This window comes from Leptidea sinapis, chromosome 6 (genome assembly GCF_905404315.1).
Source record: "Leptidea sinapis chromosome 6, ilLepSina1.1, whole genome shotgun sequence".
Lineage (NCBI taxonomy): Eukaryota > Metazoa > Arthropoda > Insecta > Lepidoptera > Pieridae > Leptidea > Leptidea sinapis.
In genome coordinates, this window is record NC_066270.1 from 106,485 (window position 1) to 128,480 (window position 21,996).

The 21,996-nt window shown below is 50.2% G+C and overlaps 3 protein-coding genes across 3 annotated transcripts; all 3 read right to left on the reverse strand.

The window, feature by feature from the left end:
- Window positions 1-1,487: 1,487 nt before the first annotated feature.
- On the reverse strand, window positions 1,488-1,866 carry LOC126964907 (histone H2B-like). The gene has a single exon (XM_050808223.1). It carries the CDS (start codon window positions 1,860-1,862, stop codon window positions 1,488-1,490), a length of 375 nt encoding a protein of 124 aa, XP_050664180.1. The 5' UTR covers window positions 1,863-1,866.
- Window positions 1,867-7,660: 5,794 nt separating this feature from the next.
- Window positions 7,661-8,287, reverse strand: LOC126964893 (histone H3). The gene has a single exon (XM_050808209.1). The coding sequence runs from the start codon at window positions 8,197-8,199 to the stop codon at window positions 7,789-7,791; it is 411 nt and encodes a 136-aa protein (XP_050664166.1). The 5' UTR covers window positions 8,200-8,287; the 3' UTR covers window positions 7,661-7,788.
- Window positions 8,288-19,822: 11,535 nt separating this feature from the next.
- LOC126964900 (histone H2B) lies at window positions 19,823-20,276 on the reverse strand. Its single transcript, XM_050808215.1, has one exon. It carries the CDS (start codon window positions 20,241-20,243, stop codon window positions 19,869-19,871), a length of 375 nt encoding a protein of 124 aa, XP_050664172.1. The 5' UTR covers window positions 20,244-20,276; the 3' UTR covers window positions 19,823-19,868.
- Between the last annotated feature and the right edge of the window lie 1,720 nt (window positions 20,277-21,996).

Below are 21,996 nucleotides of genomic sequence, written 5' to 3' on the forward strand. Positions count from 1 at the left end.
TCCCGTGCACTTGACGCAGCGGGCGGCCCGGTTGCAGTTCCGTTCTGCATGTCCGAATGTCTGGCACCTGGAACACATGGTGCCGTATTTATTGTTAGGTTTATATTTGTAGATACGCACCGATTGGTGGCAAATATATTTAATTTTCCTGAAGGCACCGATATCAGTGCTCTTCGGGAGCGTCACTTGGTACCTTGGTACCAATGCATCGCCCTTGAAGGCGACAACTTTAGTGGGTTTGAACCCCAGTTCTAGGAGTGCACTACCTAGCTCCTCTGCGGAGCTGTAGTACAGCCCTTGGACGACAGAGATGTGAGCTCTGTCGTCCTTATCCGTGTATGTGTGGAACTGCAAACGTTCCACACCTTTGAGCGCTGCAAGGGCCGATTCTTTATCGGCCTTAGTCTTGCAGGACAGCTGTGCCATATGTGGCTGGATGTTGAAATTAAAATTTTTGATGCCCGCGGCGATAAGCGCCGCTCGGCATCTTTCAAAGTCGAAATTCTCCTTAGAGATAACAATTGGAGTCGGCCTCGCCTGTGAGGGCTTGGCCGTTACCTTGGCTCCCGGTGTCTCCTGTACCGGGAGCGGCTTAAATACGTTGGCCGTTGCCAACGGCTTGGGGCGTCCGTTGTCCGGGCGCGGCTTGGCCGCACGTCGCCGCGTCACGGCGATCCAGTCCGGCAGGCCGCCGTGCAGCCGCTGGCCGGACTCCTGCTCCGGCGGCGAGGCCGGGCTGTCGATGTCCATTTCGGCGATCACCTTCGCCGCGGGTTGCTCACCGGGGCTAGGGCAGCCCCTCTTCATGTCCTGCGACACAGAGTTCAATACACTAATTAATACACTGCTTCGAAACCGTTAAAAAGCGCGCCAAAGGGGCGCGTGTAGTTAATAATAAAAGAAATTGCGATGATAATAATTCCACAAAAACCAGCGCGCAAACACGTCTCGTCCGTTCAAGCGCAGGTAGCGGAATTCGCTCGACCAAAAACCGACCGCTAGTGGACGCAAGAGCATCTGCCTATATTTATAACGCTCAATAGCGCGCCCGTCGTTTATATATCGATGATATTGCTGTCTCTTTCGGGCGCGGCCGCTATTTTATTAGGTATTTTACTATACTTATGTATGTATGTATTTTTTTTTTTTCTCTCCCCTACATACGATCTATTAATTTTTAATATCCTAGATACTTATAAATAATTCGTAGCGTATGTAAACTTGCCGCTAAATATAATAAACGACCAATACATAGGTAATATTATATAAATTACATATAATGTAGTAAACGTATGCTATAGAACAACAACAACAACGCAATATGTTATCGGTAGAAATAAATAAATTAATATGAGAGCATAATAGCGATATATTGTAGTGGCGAATGGTGCGCGCACACACAAAATAAAACTATCATGATCTAATCTGTATCTGAACCAAATAGTGGCCCTGAAAAGGGCCTTTATAATTAATATTAAATATCTTCTTCACTTCAAGCTCGTGTACTTGGTCACCGCCTTGGTGCCCTCGCTGACCGCGTGCTTGGCCAGCTCACCGGGCAGCAGGAGCCTCACGCTCGTCTGCACCTCACGGGATGTGATCGTGGAACGCTTGTTGTAGTGCGCAAGACGGGACGCCTCGGCCGCGATACGTTCGAAGATGTCGTTCACGAAAGAGTTCATGATGGACATGGCCTTCGACGAGATACCGGTGTCCGGGTGCACCTGCTTGAGCACTTTGTAGATGTAGATGGCGTAACTCTCCTTCCTCTTATGCTTCTTCTTTTTTTTGTCTGTCTTCGAAATATTCTTCTGCGCCTTGCCGGACTTTTTCGCCGCCTTACCGCTCGTCTTGGGTGCCATGATGCGATATAGACGAGTGTCTGTACGAGCGACCCTTTTTTTTTTTTTTTTTTTTTTGCGCCCAAGCAAGGGAATGGGCTACCCTCCGGGATAACGAAGGGAGGGAGGTGGTGAATGCTCATGCATACCAACGCAGCCTAAGTCTGCGTTGGTTATGTGGGACTCACGTGAAACCTAGGTGCCTACCCACTAAACACCACCTGCAGTTGGCTTTGGGCAGGTGCCCTCTAAGCCTTCATCGAAGGCGACCTTCTCATGGAGAGAGAGAGGCGCAAGCGGCACTCCCTATGGAGTTTCCGCTGGGGATATTGCACAGAGGGTGCTATCTAATTGGGACTAGTCACATCAGAAGGATGATCACAAAATAGAGGTGAGTGCGTCTGATTGTCCCCGGATGCCAAGAGGCGTTCCAGGTCAGACGATAGTTTGTTAGGGGGATCGGAGAGGGCGTGTCTGGGCCTCCTGACTTGATGACGTGAAGGAGGGGAGGCGGTATAATCCGCTGCCTCCTTAATCAAGGGATTTGGGTGATTGTCTGAGGACTTAAAGAAAGTTTCAGACAAGCACTTAAGGTGTTGTTGGATGGTGGGGAGCTCTAAGTACCGGTGAAGGTCTGCGTTTCTAACACACCAGTGGGCATTGACAGCCTTACGGCAGAAAATGGATTGAACTGTTTGTAATTTGTCTATAATATTGGGTTTCGCATGAGCGAAAACTGGAGCGGCGTAAGTCAAAACCGGTCGAATGCAAACCTTGAAGAGTGTTCGCTTGTTCCTAAAAGACATTTTACTGTGCCTACCTAACATACTATTTAGGCGGTACAGATAGAAGCGGGCGGTTCCGGTCACCTTCTTGACGTGAGGCCTGAAGGTGAGTTGGGAGTCGAGGGTCACACCCAAGTACTTGGTTGTGGACCTGAAGGGGATAGGGGAGCCTAATAGATGAATGGGTCGATCCCGGCAGAAGCGTCTGCGCTTAAAATCAAAACGGACTGCGGAGCTTTTATCCGGGTTGACCTCAATACGCCATTTCCTAAACCAGTCACCTAGCTCATTAACTGAGCGTTGGAGCCTGGAGAGGACTGAAGAAATCTGTTGGGACTGGACGTAGAGAGCGGTATCGTCTGCGAAAAGAGAGAGTTGGACTCCATTTCTAGGGATGGGAATATCGTTGGTATACGATATGTATAGAAGTGGTGAGAGCACTGAGCCCTGTGGTACCCCAGCCGTGAGCAGGCGAGGGGAGGAGAGGACACCTTCGTGTCTGAAACGAAAGGTACGTTTGTGAAGATAAGAAGCTACTATGCGGACTAATCGGGATGGGAGGCCTAGAGCGTGGAGTTTATATATTAGGCCTTCGTGCCAGACTTTGTCAAAAGCCTTGGCGACGTCGAAGAAGACAGCGATTGTCTTCTTACGTTTGGGATAGAACCCGCTGTAGATGTACTCTACAATGCGGTGGACTTGCTGAGGACAAGAGTGTTTAGCACGAAAGCCGAATTGTTGGTTTATTATTAGGGGAGGGCCGTCCGTTGGAAAGAGATGCTTTCTCATACGGAACAGAATAACCCGTTCAAAGACTTTCGCCATTGCCTTGAGGAGGCTGATGGGGCGATGGTTGGAGGGGATATTGAGGGGTTTTCCTGGTTTAGGGATCCCTATAACTATGGCCTCTTTCCAAGCGGTTGGAAAGAAGCAGTGGTCGAGGCAGGCGTTGAAGAGGAGGACAAGAAAGAAGATCACCTGCTCGGGGAAGTGTTTGAGCGCCAGGTTGGAAATACCGTCGGCTCCTGGAGCTTTGCGAGGTTTTAATCCACGGATGATGGATTTAACCTCCTCTACAGAAGTTGAAATGGGATCGTCGGTGAGAGGCATTGAGTTCAGACGGCTGACCTCATTCTCCACCGACGCTACGTGGATGGGTTCGAAAGAAGAAGTGCTGGGTGAGCATTGTGAAGCAATGCTTTCAGCAAAACACTCCGCTTTATCCCTGTCCTCGAAAGCTGTGCTGCCGTCGGGGCGTATCAAAGGCGGAGTGTGGAATATTGCGTCAGTACGAAGGGCTTTCGCCACTTTGTAATACGCCTGGTGTGAAGGGGATATGTTCTCCATGAGTGAATCCCAATTGGAATTCCTCAATTCGGAGAGACGTAACCTAACTTGGCTCTGGAGGAAGTTAGCGCGTGACCTATAGTTGGGCGTTGGGTACTTGGCGGCTCTTCTGAGAGCTGCATTCTTGGCTCTAATGAGGTTCATGACATCAAGCGGGAGCTTATGGCTGTTAACCTTAACCACCCGCTCGTTGTCATGGAGAGCGGACTGCACTGTTTGAGTAAGTGCTTTCACCGTGATGTCAATCTTATCCGTACTATCGAAATAGTTGGACGAGATTGCATACGGTGAATTGTGGGCATCAAAAGTTGATGCAAGAGACTCCCTATAACCCTCCCAGTTGGTGAGGGTTTTAGGGTGTATGGTGGTAGGAGTGGGGGCATGGGGCCCGAGCTTGAGGGAGACTGGACGATGGTCGGAGCCCAGGTCATCGAGTGGTTCAATCGCCCTTAAATTAAGAGCGACACCCTTGACCAAGGCGATGTCTAAAATATCGGGGGAGTGTGCTACGTTATCCGGGTAGTGCGTTGGAGAGGTGGGACTTAGGACGTCTAAGTTCATAGACCTAACTAGACGGCGGAGCTTGATGCCATTCCCGTTTGTGGATAGGCACTTCCAGTCAGTGTGTTTGGAGTTGAAATCCCCAAACAAGATGACTGAGTCACCTAGAGAGAGGAGAGTCTCAAGGTCGCTCTGGAGAGGGATCTTGAGAGTAGGGAGGTAGATTGAGGCTATGATCAGAGACGGATGACCTGACATGCCCAACTGACAGACGGTTGCTTCCATGTTGGTAAGCACTGGAGTAGCGATTTGCGAGCAATGAAGGGATTTCTTGTAGTAAATGGCTGTGCCTCCGCCACGACGGTCGTCGGCTCTGCCATTGTGTACAAGAGAGTAGGAAGGGATCGATAATCCCTTTGAAGCGTCAGGTTTAAGGAATGTTTCTTGGATAAGCAATAGGTCGATGTCCTTATTGCGAACAAATTCCTTAATCTCTGGGAGGTTGGTGCGCAGGCCGCGCGTATTGAATGAGACAAGTGATAAGCCCTGAGGCTTCACTCGCCCCATGTTCGATGATGAAGCGTTACGCGATTGGGACATTAGTACAAAGAATTCACCAGGTCTTGGTGCTCTATCATTGCAACCAGGCGCTCAGCGGGAGACCTAGCTGATTTAAATTTGTTGGCGAGAATGTTGAATTCTTTAATATCGAATTCTCCATTCTTCAAGAAACTCAGGGGGTTTTGCACTCCTGAGTCTGGTTGGGTAGGTGTTGCCCATCTGCGGCCACTCGGGGTGACTTGCACTGGGCGGGAATTGACATTGGATGTCTGGGAGATCGGGGCTGCTTGTCTCCAAGAAGTGGAGAGTAAAGGCCCGGTTGTCCTCTTCCTCAGTTGAGGGAAGTTCGTGCCAGTGGCCGGAGGTGGCCCTGGTTTAGAAGCCTGCTTCTTAGCAGGCTTCGATGTTGAGGGACGAGGGGCGCGGGGACATCCGCGGTAGTTCGCGGGATGTCCTTCCTGCCCACAAAGGACGCAAGCTGGAGGAGTCTCCGCATCGCGGGTGCGTTTGCACTCCTTGGTTGTGTGTGGCTCTAGGCACTTGACGCACCTAGGCGGGGCTGAGCAGTTTGCAGCTGCGTGGCCATAAAGCTGGCAGCGATGGCACTGCCCTGGGAAGCCCCTTCTGTGTGGAGCTTCAACACGGATGTTTGAGAGCCCACATATGATGAGCTCTCTCTTGAAGATGTCCCTCGACTCGGGGACATTGGTGAGGATGACCAGAGCCAGTGGGTATTTCCTGCCGGATCGGCTGTACATTTTGTGTACAACCTCGGTCTTGAACCCTTGTTTGGTCAGGTCCTCTAGGATGATCTCACTGGGGAGTTCATATGGGACGCCACGTAGGATGGCTTTCACTTTGCGCTCTTCCGGAAGCGCATATGTGTGATAAGCGACACTCTTATGAGTGAGGAGGCGAGTGAGGACTCGGAAGTCCTCCGTAGTCGGGACGACTACGCGGATGGCTTCACCCGTGTTTGTGGCTCGGGTGTATTGCACCTTTTTGTCGGCGCAGAGCTGTGCAACATAAGTCCACTTTGCCTTGTCTCGTATGAAAATAGGCGGTGGGGGCTTATTTGCAGGGAGGACAGGCGTGCAGCGCGTGGCTGGCTTCATAGAAGAGGTGACAGAGACCTCGGGCAAGCTAATGTCGAGAGACATTAGAGGGACAGGGGTTACCGCAGAGAGTACGTTGTCCGACGTGGTGGCTGAGCGCTTGGACTGGCGCTTCTTCCTGGATTGAACCAGTCTGAAAGGTTCTCCAGAGGGACAACGGGAGGTGTCGACAACGGAGCCAGTGACGGTTCCGTTGTCAGAGTCCTCAGAGGAGGACTGAACTGGCCGCTTTCGGCCGCAGGAGGCGGAGTCGGAGAACTCCATGTCCTCGGACGCGGGTTTGTGAGCGGAGGGCTCATCGGGAGACGCGGGAGAGTCAGCAAGGGGCTGACTTGGAGTGTTGAAGACGGAGGTGACGGTATCGACTAGCGACTGGTCAAATTTGGCATTTGCGGCTTTAACCAAATCCGCAATCTGGACTGCGAGGGCGTTGAGATGGTCCGCTGATGGAGATGGAGCCATACTGATGAAGCCTCCCCGCCGGGGGCAGGGAGCAACGGGGGTTGGAAGAGGCGCGGCTATCCCTACTGGTTATAGCCGCGAACCGTCACCCTTGGGAAAGCCCAAGTGCAATGGGATCGGGTCGTCCGGTTTCTCTCAGGTCAGGAGGCCTGAGAAACGCACCGGGTCAACGTTAGCCGAGTTAGTTGTCACCGTTAGGTATCATTCGGCTCAACCGCGATGGCACGCAACTCACTTACTACAACAAAAATTGCTGTAAGCAAGCTGCGGGCCGGAACGAATTCGACGTAACCAGTCGAACTTGGCGTAGTATACGTACTCGTACCACACGTAGCGGAGCTGCGTAGCGTAGCACTGAGCGTAGCGTGGCGGCGTAGCGGAGCGTGAGCACAGGCGCGTGAAGTAGTCTGCTCGGCGCGGGGGCTCCTTTCACTCCACCCCTGCGCGCCAAACGACGGATCGCGGGTTTCGTGATACCCTGGATGTTATCACGCAGCACCTTCCTGTGGCGTTTCGCTCCACCTTTCCCCAGACCTTTGCCTCCCTTGCCGCGACCAGTCATCTCGAATGTTCAACTACTTGTTCAGAAATCAGACAGCGCTCCGCGCGCAATCGCCCTTCTATATATAGGCAAAGTTTCGATGCGATGCGAACGAGACGGACTGACGTTTTTATATACATCTGGTCTCCCCTCTCTGTCGAACTGCTGCGAACACGGTCCGAAGCGGGCAAGGGGGGGGGGATTGTGGCTAAGCACGTTTAATGTAATAATAATGATATTCAAACATGTAATAACTTTACCAAAAAATCTATTTTACTTTTTATATATATATATATATATATATATATATATATTATATACATATAAAAATGTACATCTATAATTATATAATATGTAGGAAGTACTTATTTGTTTAGCATTAAGGAAGTATTCCTTGCAGAAGGTGTGAGTGTCAATCATTTATAAAATAGAACATCTCTCTAATAATACTAGTAAAACTAGGCGCACACCAAACGTACTATTAAAACGTAGAAATATCATTATACATTAATTTCAACAATCATATTTATTGATTATCGATCGCATCCGAATACTTTTGCGGCCCTGAAAAGGGCCTTTTGTTTTTGTTTCTATCTGGCGTTGCTCGTAACTAAACCAAAATAGGTAGATGTTTTTTAGGCACGTTCTCCGCGAATTCTACGCGCCAACTGTATGTCTTTCGGCATAATTGTAACGCGTTTCGCGTGGATGGCGCACAGATTGGTGTCCTCGAACAGTCCCACCAGGTACGCCTCGCTCGCCTCCTGGAGGGCCATCACGGCGGAGCTCTGGAAACGGAGATCGGTCTTGAAGTCCTGAGCGATCTCACGAACGAGACGCTGGAACGGCAACTTGCGGATCAGCAGCTCGGTACTCTTCTGGTAGCGACGGATCTCGCGCAGAGCGACAGTGCCGGGCCTGTAGCGATGGGGCTTCTTGACGCCACCGGTGGCCGGCGCGCTCTTGCGGGCGGCCTTCGTTGCCAACTGCTTGCGCGGCGCCTTACCTCCGGTCGACTTGCGGGCAGTCTGCTTGGTGCGAGCCATTGTTGTTCAATTCAAAATTAACAAACGAGAACGACGATTACGATTACGTTGATACGCGACGACGGCAGAATGTCGAATGTGCTAGTGGACGCAAAAAAAAAAAAATCAAATTCAAGATTTCTATATTTGGTATTAAATACATTTTACAAAATTACTTAAATCTACTTATTAAAGCAATTTACAATTAAGCCTTATGTATGTAGGTATCAGAAAACTTATTTCTACAACCCTATCTACGTATTGAGGGATAAAACTTTATTATGCTTAAAAACTAATTCATGAGGTTTGTGGGGGGGGGAATCCAGGAAACTGGGAAAACCTGGCTATTTGCTATTGATATAACGTAATATTAATCGTAACCTATCACTTAACCTAACTTAAGACTAATGACTAGAACTTAAAACTAACTTAAAAACTAAGGTAAATAAATACATATATAACATAAATATAAGAGGGGGGGAGGGGGGGATCTTGGGAAAGGGAAGGAGGGAGAGGGAATAGGAGGCCAGTTTTCGCCGTTATTTAATTCTTATAACTAAACCAATTTACAATATATTGGTTTTACATTTATTCAGACCTAGCTAGAACTCTGTGTGCGTGAGTGTGTGTTTGTCTATACGCTAGTGTTCTGTGAGCTCTAACCAGTTGTGATGTGGTAATGCATGTTTATAACGTTTTATGCTGAGGCAGTACTCTGTGAGTGACTTACGACTACAAGTCGACCGGAGGGCGGGGTTTATTCCGTCCTTCAGTCGGCGTAGCCCTCTGTAGAAGTTATGAGATATCTCTTGTATGTGTTGTTCTAGTGTTGGGATGTTTTTCTTTACATGAAGTCGTTTAAGATTTGTACGCGGGTGGGTCCGGTAGATGGTTTTAAGGGATCTATTTTGCACAGTTTGTAGCTTACGATAATTGTTTTGATTTGTGTTAATCCATACCGGACTTGCGTATGTCATGACCGGGCGTATGTACGACTGGTATAGTAGACGCTTGTTACTAGTTGAGAGAGTGGAATTCCTATAGAAAATGGGTCTCAACAGGCTCAAGGCAGTAAGTGCCTTAGAGCGGGCGTAATTAATATGAGGCGTGAAGGAAAGTTTCGGGTCGAGGATAAGTCCTAGGTATTTAGCCTGTGACTGCCATTCGACCGGGTGGTTATTAATATGTGGCTTTAAAGAGGTATTGAGTTTACGGGAAGTTTTGTATGAGAAAAGAACCGCCTCGGTCTTTGTGTCATTGATTTTAAGCTTCCACTTAGAGAAGTAGTTGCTTACACAATGTAGGGCTGTATTAAGGTGTGAGACTATAGATTTGATGTTCTTACTGCTGCACAGATAAGCTGTGTCATCAGCGTACAGGGCGAGGACCGTGTTCGGAGGTTTTGGGATGTCTCTCATATAGAGTAAAAATGCCCTCGGTGAGATGATGGAGCCCTGTGGAACACCTGCTACTACTGGATGTGGGAAGGATAAACTATTTTTGACTCTAACTCTAAGAAATCTATTCGTAAGGAATGATTTTATTATTGTACAATATTCAAAGGGGACTTGTGCTTCGAATAATTTGTGAACTAAGGCATCATGCCAGACGGTATCGAAGGCTTTCTCAAGGTCGAGTAGAACCATACCAGTCTGGTGTCTCAAGTTAAATTGGTGTGTTATATGTTCGACTACGCGCGCCAGTTGGTGAGTAGTCGCGTGTGACCTTCGGAAACCGAATTGTTCGTCAGGTAGGTTTGATTCTATAAGTGAGTTTATTCTATTATTAATTAAAATTTCTAATATTTTACTTTGTGTGCAAAGTAAACTAATTGGTCTGTAGTTCGCGGGGGAGGTGGGATCTTTTCCCGGTTTGTGTATCGCGGTGATTACTGCTATTTTCCAGGACGAGGGAAAATAGGTAAGACGAAGGCACGCATTAAATATATTAACTAGGGTGTCTATTGCTTTTGACGGGAGGTGTTTTAGAAGTATGTTCTGTATGTCGTCGTGCCCGGGGGCTTTTCGCGGTTTACAGGTTTTTAGAATTAATTTGACTTCGCGAGGTACAACGGGAGTAGGTGCGGTCGGTCCGTTGATTTTGTAAAGGTGGTCTATTTTTTTTTTTTTTTTTTTGCGCCCAAGCAAGGGAATGGGCTACCCTCCGGGATAACGACGGGACAGCCTAAGTCTGCGTTGGTTATGTGGGACTCACGTGAAACCTAGGTGCCTACCCACTAAACACCACCTGCAGTTGGCTTTGGGCAGGTGCCCTCTAAGCCTTCATCGTAGGCGACCATCTCTCGGGGAAGAGAGGCGCAAGCGGCACTCCCTAGGGAGTGTTCGCTGGGAATGCACAGAAGGTGCTGTCTAATAGAGACTTGGCGACATCAGAAGGATGATCACAAACGGGAGGTGAGGCTACATGTATCTGGTACCTGTCAATCCAGGTCAGACGAAAGATTGAGAGAGGAGAAATTTAAAATAGTGATTTTGGTTGGTTTGAGTGATACGCCCCTAGGCTTCACTCGTACCGCACTATGTGGTAAGCGTTAAGCGCTTTAGGAATTACAAGGAGGCCACCAAATGGTGGTGCTCCGCCAGCGCAAAGAGGCGCTCCTTGGAGGACTTAGCCGTCCTGAGTTTCCGTGCCAGGACGGATATTTCTTGGATGTCGACTTCGCCTAGTGAGGCGTAAATCTCTTCCAGGTCTTTCAGGGTGCTTTGCACCTGTGATTGAGCCTGGGGAGGTACTGCCCGCCTGGGGCCACTGAAGGTGGCCGGGGCGGGGCGGGAGTAGACATTGAATGCCTGAGAGGGAGGGGCTGATTGTCTCCATGAGGTGGAGAGTTGGGGCCCGACAGTTTTATTCCTCATATGAGGAAAGTGGGATTGGGTGAGGTTAGAGGCCAGAGGTGGCCTTTGTTTTGGCGGCCTGGAAGTTTGCTTATTAGCAGCCTTCGGGGCGGAACGAGGGGCACAACGGCATCCGCGATAATTCGCGGTATGGCCCTCCTGCCCGCAGAGCACGCATGCGGGAGGTGTTACCTCGTCGCGAGTGCGTTTGCACTCTTTGATGCTGTGGGGTTCGAGGCACTTTACGCACCTGGGAGGAGCAGAGCAGTTTGCCGCTGCGTGGCCATACATCTGGCAGCGGTGGCATTGACCGGGGAACCCCCGCTTGTGTGGGGCTTCCACACGTATGTTGGAGAGCCCACATATGGTGAACTCTCCTTTGAAAAGTTCCCTGGCTTCAGGGACGTTAGTTTGAATGACTAACGCTAACGGATATTTCTTTCCGGTACGGCTGTACATTTTATGTACAGCTTCGACCGAAAAGCCTTTCTTGGCAAGGTCCTCCTGTATGAGCTCATTAGAGAGCTCGTACGGGAGGCCTCGGAGGACAGCCTTGACCTTGCGCTCTTCCGGGAGCGCATAGGTGTGGTAAGGCACGTTGTTTCGCGAGAGGAGGAGGGTGAGGTTGCGGAAGTCGTCCGAGGTCGGTACGACTATGCGTATTGCCTCACCTGTGTTTGAGGCACGGGTGTATTGCACCTTGTGATCGGTGCAGAGTTGGGCTACATATGTCCACTTTGCCTTATCACGGAGAAAGATAGGCGGTGGAGGCTTGTTGCTAGGGTGAACGGGCGAGCGTGTCGCCGGTTGGCAAGAGGAGGGGACCGAGTCCGGTGGTAAACTAATGTCGAGGGACATTAGTGGAACTGGGTGGGAAGAGGAGGTTGAAACCTTGTCAGACGCGACGCGCTTGGCCTGACGCTTCTTTCTGGACTGAACCAGTTTGAATGAATCGTCTGAGGGACGATAGGGACGGAGAGAGGTGTCGCGTACGGAACCAGTGAGAGTTCCGTTATCTGATTCCTCCGAGGAGGAATGGACTGGCCGCTTGCGGCCGCAGGAGGCGGAGTCGGAGAACTCCATGTCCTCGGACGCGGGTTTGTGAGCGGAGGGCTCATCGGGGGACGCGGGAGAGTCAGCAAGGGGCTGACTTGGAGTGTTGACCACGGTGGAGATGATGCCATCGACCAGCGACTGGTCGAATTTGATATTTGCGGCTTTAATCAAAGTCGCAATCTGGTCTACGAGGGCGCTGCGAGGGTCCGTTGATGGAGCCATACTGATGAAGATGCCTCCCCGCCAAGGGCAGGGAGCAACGGAGGTTGGAAGTGGTGGCGCGGCTATCCCTAATGGTTATAGCCGCGAACCGTCACCCTTGGGAAAGCCCAAGTGCAATGGGATCGGGTCGTCCGGTTTCTCTCAGGTCTGGAGGCCTGAGAAACGCACCGGGTCAACGTTAGCCGAGTTAGTTGTCACCGTTAGGTATCCTTCAGCTCAACCGCGATGGCACGCAACTCACTTACTACAACAAAAATTGCTGTAAGCAAGCTGCGGGCCGGAACGAATTCGACGTAACCAGTCGAACTTGGCGTAGTATACGTACTCGTACCACACGTTGCGGAGCTGCGTAGCGTAGCACTGGGCGTAGCGTGGCGGCGTAGCGGAGCGTGAGCACAGGCGCGTGTAGTTGTCTGCTCGGCGCGGGGGCCGAGACGAGAATGACGACGAGGTGGTCTAGAGACCGCGACACCTCGCGTTCGGTGTCGGGGTCGCTCAGATCCACGGTGAGTCTATGCTGTCGCTCGAAGTGTGTACCTAGGGCCTCGGCCTTTTCAGCGTCCGACCGGGCGGGGCCCGAGGGGGTGCTGAAGCAGGGTAGAGGGGTGTGTACGTTTTTGAGGCGTCTCGCGAACTGCCAGAGGGAATTGTCGCGGGTGTCAAGCGATTCGAGCTTTTTGTTCCATTCGTTGGAAGTGAGAGATTTTATTTTAAAAGATATTTGGTTTTGAAGTGAATTAATAATCGTGTTAAACCGACGCGTATGGAGTCTCTGTGCGTGATGTCGGTATTGGTTTTTTAGTTTGATAAGTCTTGTTATGTCGTGTGGAAGTTTGTTTGTTTGTTTCGGTGTGAACGTCGGGATGTTCGCGTTACGGGCTTTGATTATAGCGTCAGTCAGTGTTTGTATGGCGTTGTCCACTAATTCGGGTCGGTGTAATTTTAAGGAGCCGGGGGAGGGGAGGGCTTCGTTAATCTGTTTTTTATAAGTGTCCCATTAAGCATTACCGTACTTAAAAATAGGTCGCGAGATGCGCGGGATGAGGCTATTAATTTCGAAAATAATGGGACAATGGTCCGAGATAACGTCGTAAGTCAGTGGGTCTGTAACGTTTGTGATATTTTTGGCAAGGGTGAGTTGTAATTTAGCGGCCGAGTGCCTAGGGTTGGAGGGGAGGTGGGTCGCTTTGTCCGGAATTAAAATATTATATTCGTGACCTGCAAAGTGATTAAAAAGACGCGATCCATTGGAATTTGCTCGATTGCAATCCCAGTGTCTATGGCGGGCGTTAAAATCTCCGGAACAGATGACGGTGTTGCCGAGAGAGAGAGCTTTTGCGATGGCTGTCGTGATTCTACTGTCTTGCTTAGGGCAATAAAAGTTAACTATTGTGATGGGTGTCTGTCCGCGGTGAGACTCTAATCTAATTGCAATTATATCGCATATATCATGCTCCACCGGTGGGAGTGAATGATGCGATATATTTGACTTGACAAAAATTGCGACGCCACCTCGGGCGCGGTTGTCTGTCTGTCCGTCACGTCTGTAGCAGGTGTAACCGGGAATCTAAAAACGTCGTGCGGGAACGAGGTGTGTTTCTTGTATGAGTGTAATGTCGATGTTGTGTGTACCTAGGAAATGTATGAGTTCTCTTTTCCTACTCACAATACAAAAAACCAGCGCGCAAACACGTCTCGTCCGTTCAAGCGCAGGTAGCGGAATTCCTTATGTATGTAATAGCTAGTGGACGCAAGAGCATCTGCCTATTTTTATCGCTAGTGGACGCAAAAAAAAAACAAAAAACAAACAAACGAGAACGACGATTACGATTACGTTGATACGCGACGACGGCAGAATGTCGAATGTGCTAGTGGACGCATTTTTTTTTTTTTTTTTTTTTTTTTTTTTTTTTTTTTTTTTTTTTTTTTTTTTTTTTTTTTTGCGCCCAAGCAAGGGAATGGGCTACCCTCCGGGATAACGACGGGAGGGAGGTGGTGAATGCTCATGCATACCAACGCAGCCTAAGTCTGCGTTGGTTATGTGGGACTCACGTGAAACCTAGGTGCCTACCCACTAAACACCACCTGCAGTTGGCTTTGGGCAGGTGCCCTCTAAGCCTTCATCGAAGGCGACCTTCTCATGGGGAGAGAGAGGCGCAAGCGGCACTCCCTATGGAGTTTCCGCTGGGATATTGCACAGAGGGTGCTATCTAATTGGGACTAGTCACATCAGAAGGATGATCACAAAATAGAGGTGAGTGCGTCTGATTGTCCCCGGATGCCAAGAGGCGTTCCAGGTCAGACGATAGTTTGTTAGGGGGATCGGAGAGGGCGTGTCTGGGCCTCCTGACTTGATGACGTGAAGGAGGGGAGGCGGTATAATCCGCTGCCTCCTTAATCAAGGGATTTGGATGATTGTCTGAGGACTTAAAGAAAGTTTCAGACAAGCACTTAAGGTGTTGTTGGATGGTGGGGAGCTCTAAGTCCCGGTGAAGGTCTGCGTTTCTAACACACCAGTGGGCATTGACAGCCTTACGGCAGAAAATGGATTGAACTGTTTGTAATTTGTCTATAATATTGGGTTTCGCATGAGCGAAAACTGGAGCGGCGTAAGTCAAAACCGGTCGAATGCAAACCTTGAAGAGTGTTCGCTTGTTCCTAAAAGACATTTTACTGTGCCTACCTAACATACTATTTAGGCGGTACAGATAGAAGCGGGCGGTTCCGGTCACCTTCTTGACGTGAGGCCTGAAGGTGAGTTGGGAGTCGAGGGTCACACCCAAGTACTTGGTTGTGGACCTGAAGGGGATAGGGGAGCCTAATAGATGAATGGGTCGATCCCGGCAGAAGCGTCTGCGCTTAAAATCAAAACGGACTGCGGAGCTTTTATCCGGGTTGACCTCAATACGCCATTTCCTAAACCAGTCACCTAGCTCATTAACTGAGCGTTGGAGCCTGGAGAGGACTGAAGAAATCTGTTGGGACTGGACGTAGAGAGCGGTATCGTCTGCGAAAAGAGAGAGTTGGACTCCATTTCTAGGGATGGGAATATCGTTGGTATACGATATGTATAGAAGTGGTGAGAGCACTGAGCCCTGTGGTACCCCAGCCGTGAGCAGGCGAGGGGAGGAGAGGACACCTTCGTGTCTGAAACGAAAGGTACGTTTGTGAAGATAAGAAGCTACTATGCGGACTAATCGGGATGGGAGGCCTAGAGCGTGGAGTTTATATATTAGGCCTTCGTGCCAGACTTTGTCAAAAGCCTTGGCGACGTCGAAGAAGACAGCGATTGTCTTCTTACGTTTGGGATAGAACCCGCTGTAGATGTACTCTACAATGCGGTGGACTTGCTGAGGACAAGAGTGTTTAGCACGAAAGCCGAATTGTTGGTTTATTATTAAGGGAGGGCCGTCCGTTGGAAAGAGATGCTTTCTCATACGGAACAGAATAACCCGTTCAAAGACTTTCCCCATAGCCTTGAGGAGGCTGATGGGGTGATGGTTGGAGGGGATATTGAGGGGTTTTCCTGGTTTAGGGATCCCTATAACTATGGCCTCTTTCCAAGCGGTTGGAAAGAAGCAGTGGTCGAGGCAGGCATTGAAGAGAAGGACAAGAAAGAAGATCACCTGCTCGGGGAAGTGTTTGAGCGCCAGGTTGGAAATACCGTCGGCTCCTGGAGCTTTGCGAGGTTTTAATCCACGGATGATGGATTTAACCTCCTCTACAGAAGTTGGAATGGGATCGTCGGTGAGAGGCATTGAGTTCAGACGGCTGACCTCATTCTCCACCGACGCTACGTGGAGGGGTTCGAAAGAAGAAGTGCTGGGTGAGCATTGTGAAGCAATGCTTTCAGCAAAACACTCCGCTTTATCCCTGTCCTCGAAAGCTGTACTGCCGTCGGGGCGTATCAAAGGCGGAGTGTGGAGTATTGCGTCAGTACGAAGGGCTTTCGCCACTTTGTAATACGCCTGGTGTGAAGGGGATATGTTCTCCATGAGTGAATCCCAATTGGAATTCCTCAATTCGGAGAGACGTAACCTAACTTGGCTTTGGAGGAAGTTAGTGCGTGACCTATAGTTGGGCGTTGGGTACTTGGCGGCTCTTCTGAGAGCTGCATTCTTGGCTCTAATGAGGTTCATGACATCAAGCGGGAGCTTATGGCTGTTAACCTTAACCACCCGCTCGTTGTCATGGAGAGCGGACTGCACTGTTTGAGTAAGTGCTTTTACCGTGATGTCAATCTTATCCGTACTATCGAAATAGTTGGACGAGATTGCATACGGTGAATTGTGGGCATCAAAAGTTGATGCAAGAGACTCCCTATAACCCTCCCAGTTGGTGAGGGTTTTAGGGTGTATGGTGGTAGGAGTGGGGGCATGGGTCCGAGCTTGAGGGAGACTGGACGATGGTCGGAGCCCAGGTCATCGAGTGGTTCAATCGCCCTTAAATTAAGAGCGACACCCTTCACCAAGGCGATGTCTAGAATATCGGGAGAGTGTGCTACGTTATCCGGGTAGTGTGTTGGAGAGATGGGACTTAGGACGTCTAAATCCATAGACCTAACTAGACGGCGGAGCTTGATGCCATTCCCGTTTGTGGATAGGCACTTCCAGTCAGTGTGTTTGGAGTTGAAGTCCCCAAACAAGATGACTGAGTCACCTAGAGAGAGGAGAGTCTCAAGGTCGCTCTGGAGAGGGATCTTGAGAGTAGGGAGGTAGATTGAGGCTATGATCAGAGACGGATGACCTGACATGCCCAACTGACAGACGGTTGCTTCCATGTTGGTAAGCACTGGAGTAGCGATTTGCGAGCAATGAAGGGATTTCTTGTAGTACATGGCTGTACCTCCGCCACGACGGTCGTCGGCTCTGCCATTGTGTACAAGAGAGTAGGAAGGGATCGATAATCCCTTTGAAGCGTCAGGTTTAAGGAATGTTTCTTGGATAAGCAATAGGTCGATGTCCTTATTGCGAACAAATTCCTTAATCTCTGGGAGGTTGGTGCGCAGGCCGCGCGTATTGAATGAGACAAGTGATAAGCCCTGAGGCTTCACTCGCCCCATGTTCGATGATGAAGCGTTACGCGATTGGGACATTAGTACAAAGAGTTCACCAGGTCTTGGTGCTCTATCATTGCAACTAGGCGCTCAGCGGGAGACCTAGCTGATTTAAATTTGTTGGCGAGAATGTTGAATTCTTTAATATCGAATTCTCCATTCTTCAAGAAACTCAGGGGGTTTTGCACTCCTGAGTCTGGTTGCGTAGGTGTTGCCCATCTGCGGCCACTCGGGGTGACTTGCACAGGGCGGGAATTGACATTTGATGTCTGGGAGACCGGGGCTGCTTGTCTCCAAGAAGTGGAGAGTAAAGGCCCGGTTGTCCTCTTCCTCAGTTGAGGGAAGTTTGTGCCAGTGGCCGGAGGTGGCCCTGGTTTTGAAGGCTGCTTCTTAGCAGGCTTCGATGTTGAGGGACGAGGGGCGCGGGGACATCCGCGGTAGTTCGCGGGATGTCCTTCCTGCCCACAAAGGACGCAAGCTGGAGGAGTCTCCGCATCGCGGGTGCGTTTGCACTCCTTTGTTGTGTGTGGCTCTAGGCACTTGACGCACCTAGGCGGGGCTGAGCAGTTTGCAGCTGCGTGGCCATAAAGCTGGCAGCGATGGCACTGCCCTGGGAAGCCCCTTCTGTGTGGAGCTTCAACACGGATGTTTGAGAGCCCACATACGATGAGCTCTCTCTTGAAAATTTCCCTCGACTCGGGGACATTGGTGAGGATGACCAGAGCCAATGGGTATTTCCTGCCGGATCGGCTGTACATTTTGTGTACAGCCTCGGCCTTGAACCCTTGTTTGGTCAGGTCCTCTAGGATGATCTCACTGGGGAGTTCATATGGGACGCCACGTAGGATGGCTTTCACTTTGCGCTCTTCCGGGAGCGCATAGGTGTGATAAGCCACACTCTTATGAGTGAGGAGGCGAGTGAGGACTCGGAAGTCCTCCGTAGTCGGGACGACTACGCGGATGGCTTCACCCGTGTTTGTGGCTCGGGTGTATTGCACCTTTTTGTCGGCGCAGAGCTGAGCAACATAAGTCCACTTTGCCTTGTCTCGTATGAAGATAGGCGGTGGGGGCTTATTAGCAGGGAGGACAGGCGTGCAGCGCGTGGCTGGCTTCATGGAAGAGGTGACAGAGACCTCGGGCAAGCTAATGTCGAGAGACATTAGAGGGACAGGGGTTACCGCGGAGAGTACGTTGTCCGACGTGGTGGCTGAGCGCTTGGACTGGCGCTTCTTCCTGGATTGAACCAGTTTGAAAGGTTCTCCAGAGGGACAACGGGAGGTGTTGACAACGGAGCCAGTGACGGTTCCGTTGTCAGAGTCCTCAGAGGAGGACTGGACTGGCCGCTTTCGGCCGCAGGAGGCGGAGTCGGAGAACTCCATGTCCTCGGACACGGGTTTGTGAGCGGAGGGCTCATCGGGGGACGCGGGAGAGTCAGCAAGGGGCTGACTTGGAGTGTTGACCACGGTGGAGATGATGCTATCGACCAGCGACTGGTCGATATTGATATTTGCGGCTTTGATCAAAGTCGCAATCTGGACTATGAGGGCGCTGCGAGGGTCCGTTGATGGAGCCATACTGTTGAAGAAGCCTCCCCGCCGAGGGCAGGGAGCAACGGGGGTTGGAAGTGGTGGCGCGGCTATCCCTAATGGTTATAGCCGCGAACCGTCACCCTTGGGAAAGCCCAAGTGCAATGGGATCGGGTCGTCCGGTTTCTCTCAGGTCAGGAGGCCTGAGAAACGCACCGGGTCAACGTTAGCCGAGTTAGTTGTCACCGATAGGTATCCTTCAGCTCAACCGCGATGGCACGCAACTCACTTACTACAACAAAAATTGCTGTAAGCAAGCTGCGGGCCGGAACGAATTCGACGTAACCAGTCGAACTTGCGTAGTATACGTACTCGTACCACACGTAGCGGAGCTGCGTAGCGTAGCACTGGGCGTAGCGTGGCGGCGTAGCGGAGCGTGAACACAGGCGCGTGAAGTAGTCTGCTCGGCGCGGGGGCCGAGACGAGAATGTGGACGCAAGAGCATCTGCCTATATTTATAACGCTCAATACCGCGCCCGTCGTTTATATATCGATGGTATTGCTGTCTCTTTCGGGCGCGGCCGCTATTTTATTAGGTATTTTACTATACTTATGTATGTATGTATGTATTTTTTTTTTTCTCTCCCCTACATACGATCTATTAATTTTTAATATCCTAGATACTTATAAATAATTCGTAGCGTATGTAAACTTGCCGCTAAATATAATAAACGACCAATACATAGGTAATATTATATAAATTACATATAATGTAGTAAACGTATGCTTTATAACAACAACAACGCAATATGTTATCGGTAGAAATAAATAAATTAATATGAGAGCATAATAGCGATATATTGTAGTGGCGAATGGTGCGCGCACACACAAAATAAAACTATCATGATCTAATCTGTATCTGAACCAAATAGTGGCCCTGAAAAGGGCCTTTATAATTAATATTAAATATCTTCTTCACTTCGAGCTCGTGTACTTGGTCACCGCCTTGGTGCCCTCGCTGACCGCGTGCTTGGCCAGCTCACCGGGCAGCAGGAGCCTCACGCTCGTCTGCACCTCCCGGGATGTGATCGTGGAACGCTTGTTGTAGTGCGCAAGACGGGACGCCTCGGCCGCGATACGTTCGAAGATGTCGTTCACGAAAGAGTTCATGATGGACATGGCCTTCGACGAGATACCGGTGTCCGGGTGCACCTGCTTGAGCACTTTGTAGATGTAGATGGCGTAACTCTCCTTCCTCTTATGCTTCTTCTTTTTTTTGTCTGTCTTCGAAATATTCTTCTGCGCCTTGCCGGACTTTTTCGCCGCCTTACCGCTCGTCTTGGGTGCCATGATGCGATTTAGACGAGTGTCTGTACGAGCGACCTTTTTTTTTTTTTTTGAGAGGAGGAAATACTGTTACGTATTTACGCCCCGGAACGGGGCGTAATATGTCGGACTCGAGTGTCCGCGTAAGCGGACACCCCATACCGACTAAAACCTCCTCTGTGCTGTTAGCAGCTCTGGCTTTCACAGCGAAGTAGGACGTGGGCCATGGAGGCCGCAAAGACTACGCAACAACAGTCGCGGGGCGTCTACTAAGGAGACTCGAACCTCAGACCGGCTGTGTGCTTGTGGGATGGAGAGAGAATGGAAATGAAGATGAAATGAAGATGAAAGATGAAAAGGTGATAAGAGCACACTCGCCGGCGAGTGTGGTCATGTTTTGTGTAATGTATGTAAGTGTGTATGTATGTGTTTATGATTGCATGTATGTGTGTTTATATGTATGTACGTAGTGTAAATGTTTGTGTGCATGTATGTTTGTGTTTGTGTCTGTTTGTGGAGTGTGTTTGTGATTGTGTAAGTGGTGTATGTCAGTCCGTCAGTCAGTCCGTGTGTGAGTGAGTGTAGTGAAGCGATTACAGGACGAGGACTAACGTCTCGTCGTGTATCAAAAGAATGTGTGGTGTATCTAGGGTGCGGGCCGCTGGCCATCGTCAGAGTGACGAGTGCCAGTGGTTTGCGGTGGTTGACCGCGCCTACGCCTGCGAAGGCGGTGTGTGCGAGTCTGTGTCGGTGTTTGTGTGGGTGTCGCGTTCGCGATGGTGATGTCGTCATCCGGGTCTACCGTTATGTGTCTGGGACGTCTTATTGGGTTGAGACTATGGTGAAGGGGGGTGTACCCGCATGCCTTCCTAACCAAGATGTTGGGATGGTTAGGCGCCTTGTCAAAGAAGCGTCGCGAGATCTCTTTAAAGTGTTGAGCTATTGTCGGAAGCTCTAGGTCGCGGTGAAGGTCAACGTTTCGGATGAACCACGGGGCTCCGGTTGCCATGCGCGTGAATTTATTTTGAACTACTTGCAAACGACGTAAGTAGCTCGGTCGGGTGTGCGCGAAAACGACGCTTGCGTATGACAGTATGGGCCGTACGATGTTTTTGTACAGCGTCACTTTGTGTTTGAGCGGAAGTATGCTTCGCCCACACACAAGTGGATAAAGGCGACTGAGGACAAATCGGGCTCTGTTGCATACCGTATCGATATGTTTCTTGAAGTTCATATTGCTGTTGAACGTGACTCCTAAGTATTTGTAATCCTTCACCCACGGTATGGGTGTTTCATACAGTTTAATAACGTCGGTCGGTTGTTTTTTAGCGCGGATGCTATTCGCGTTACCGAAGAGTACCGCTGCACTCTTGGTGGGGTTCACTTCAATCCGCCATTTTCTGAACCAGTTGCCTAGTTCATCGACGGCGGCTTGAAGCACTTTAATGTTCTTGCTCAAGGTTGAGCGGTTGGAGCCGAAGTAGAGTGCCGTGTCGTCAGCGTACTGAGCGAGCTGGACACTCGGAAACTTGGGAATGTCGCTCGTGAAGAGCGAGAAAAGAGTGGGAGAGAGGACCGAGCCCTGTGGCACGCCAGACCTGATGGGTCTGGATGAGGATAGGGTGCCCTCTACTCGATATCGGAAGGAGCGATCGGTAAGGTAGGCTCGAATGATGCGCACGAGCCTGTCTGGCACTCCCAGTTGATACAGCTTGAATACTAAGCCGTTGTGCCATACCTTGTCGAAGGCCTTCGCGACATCGAAAAACACGGCTGC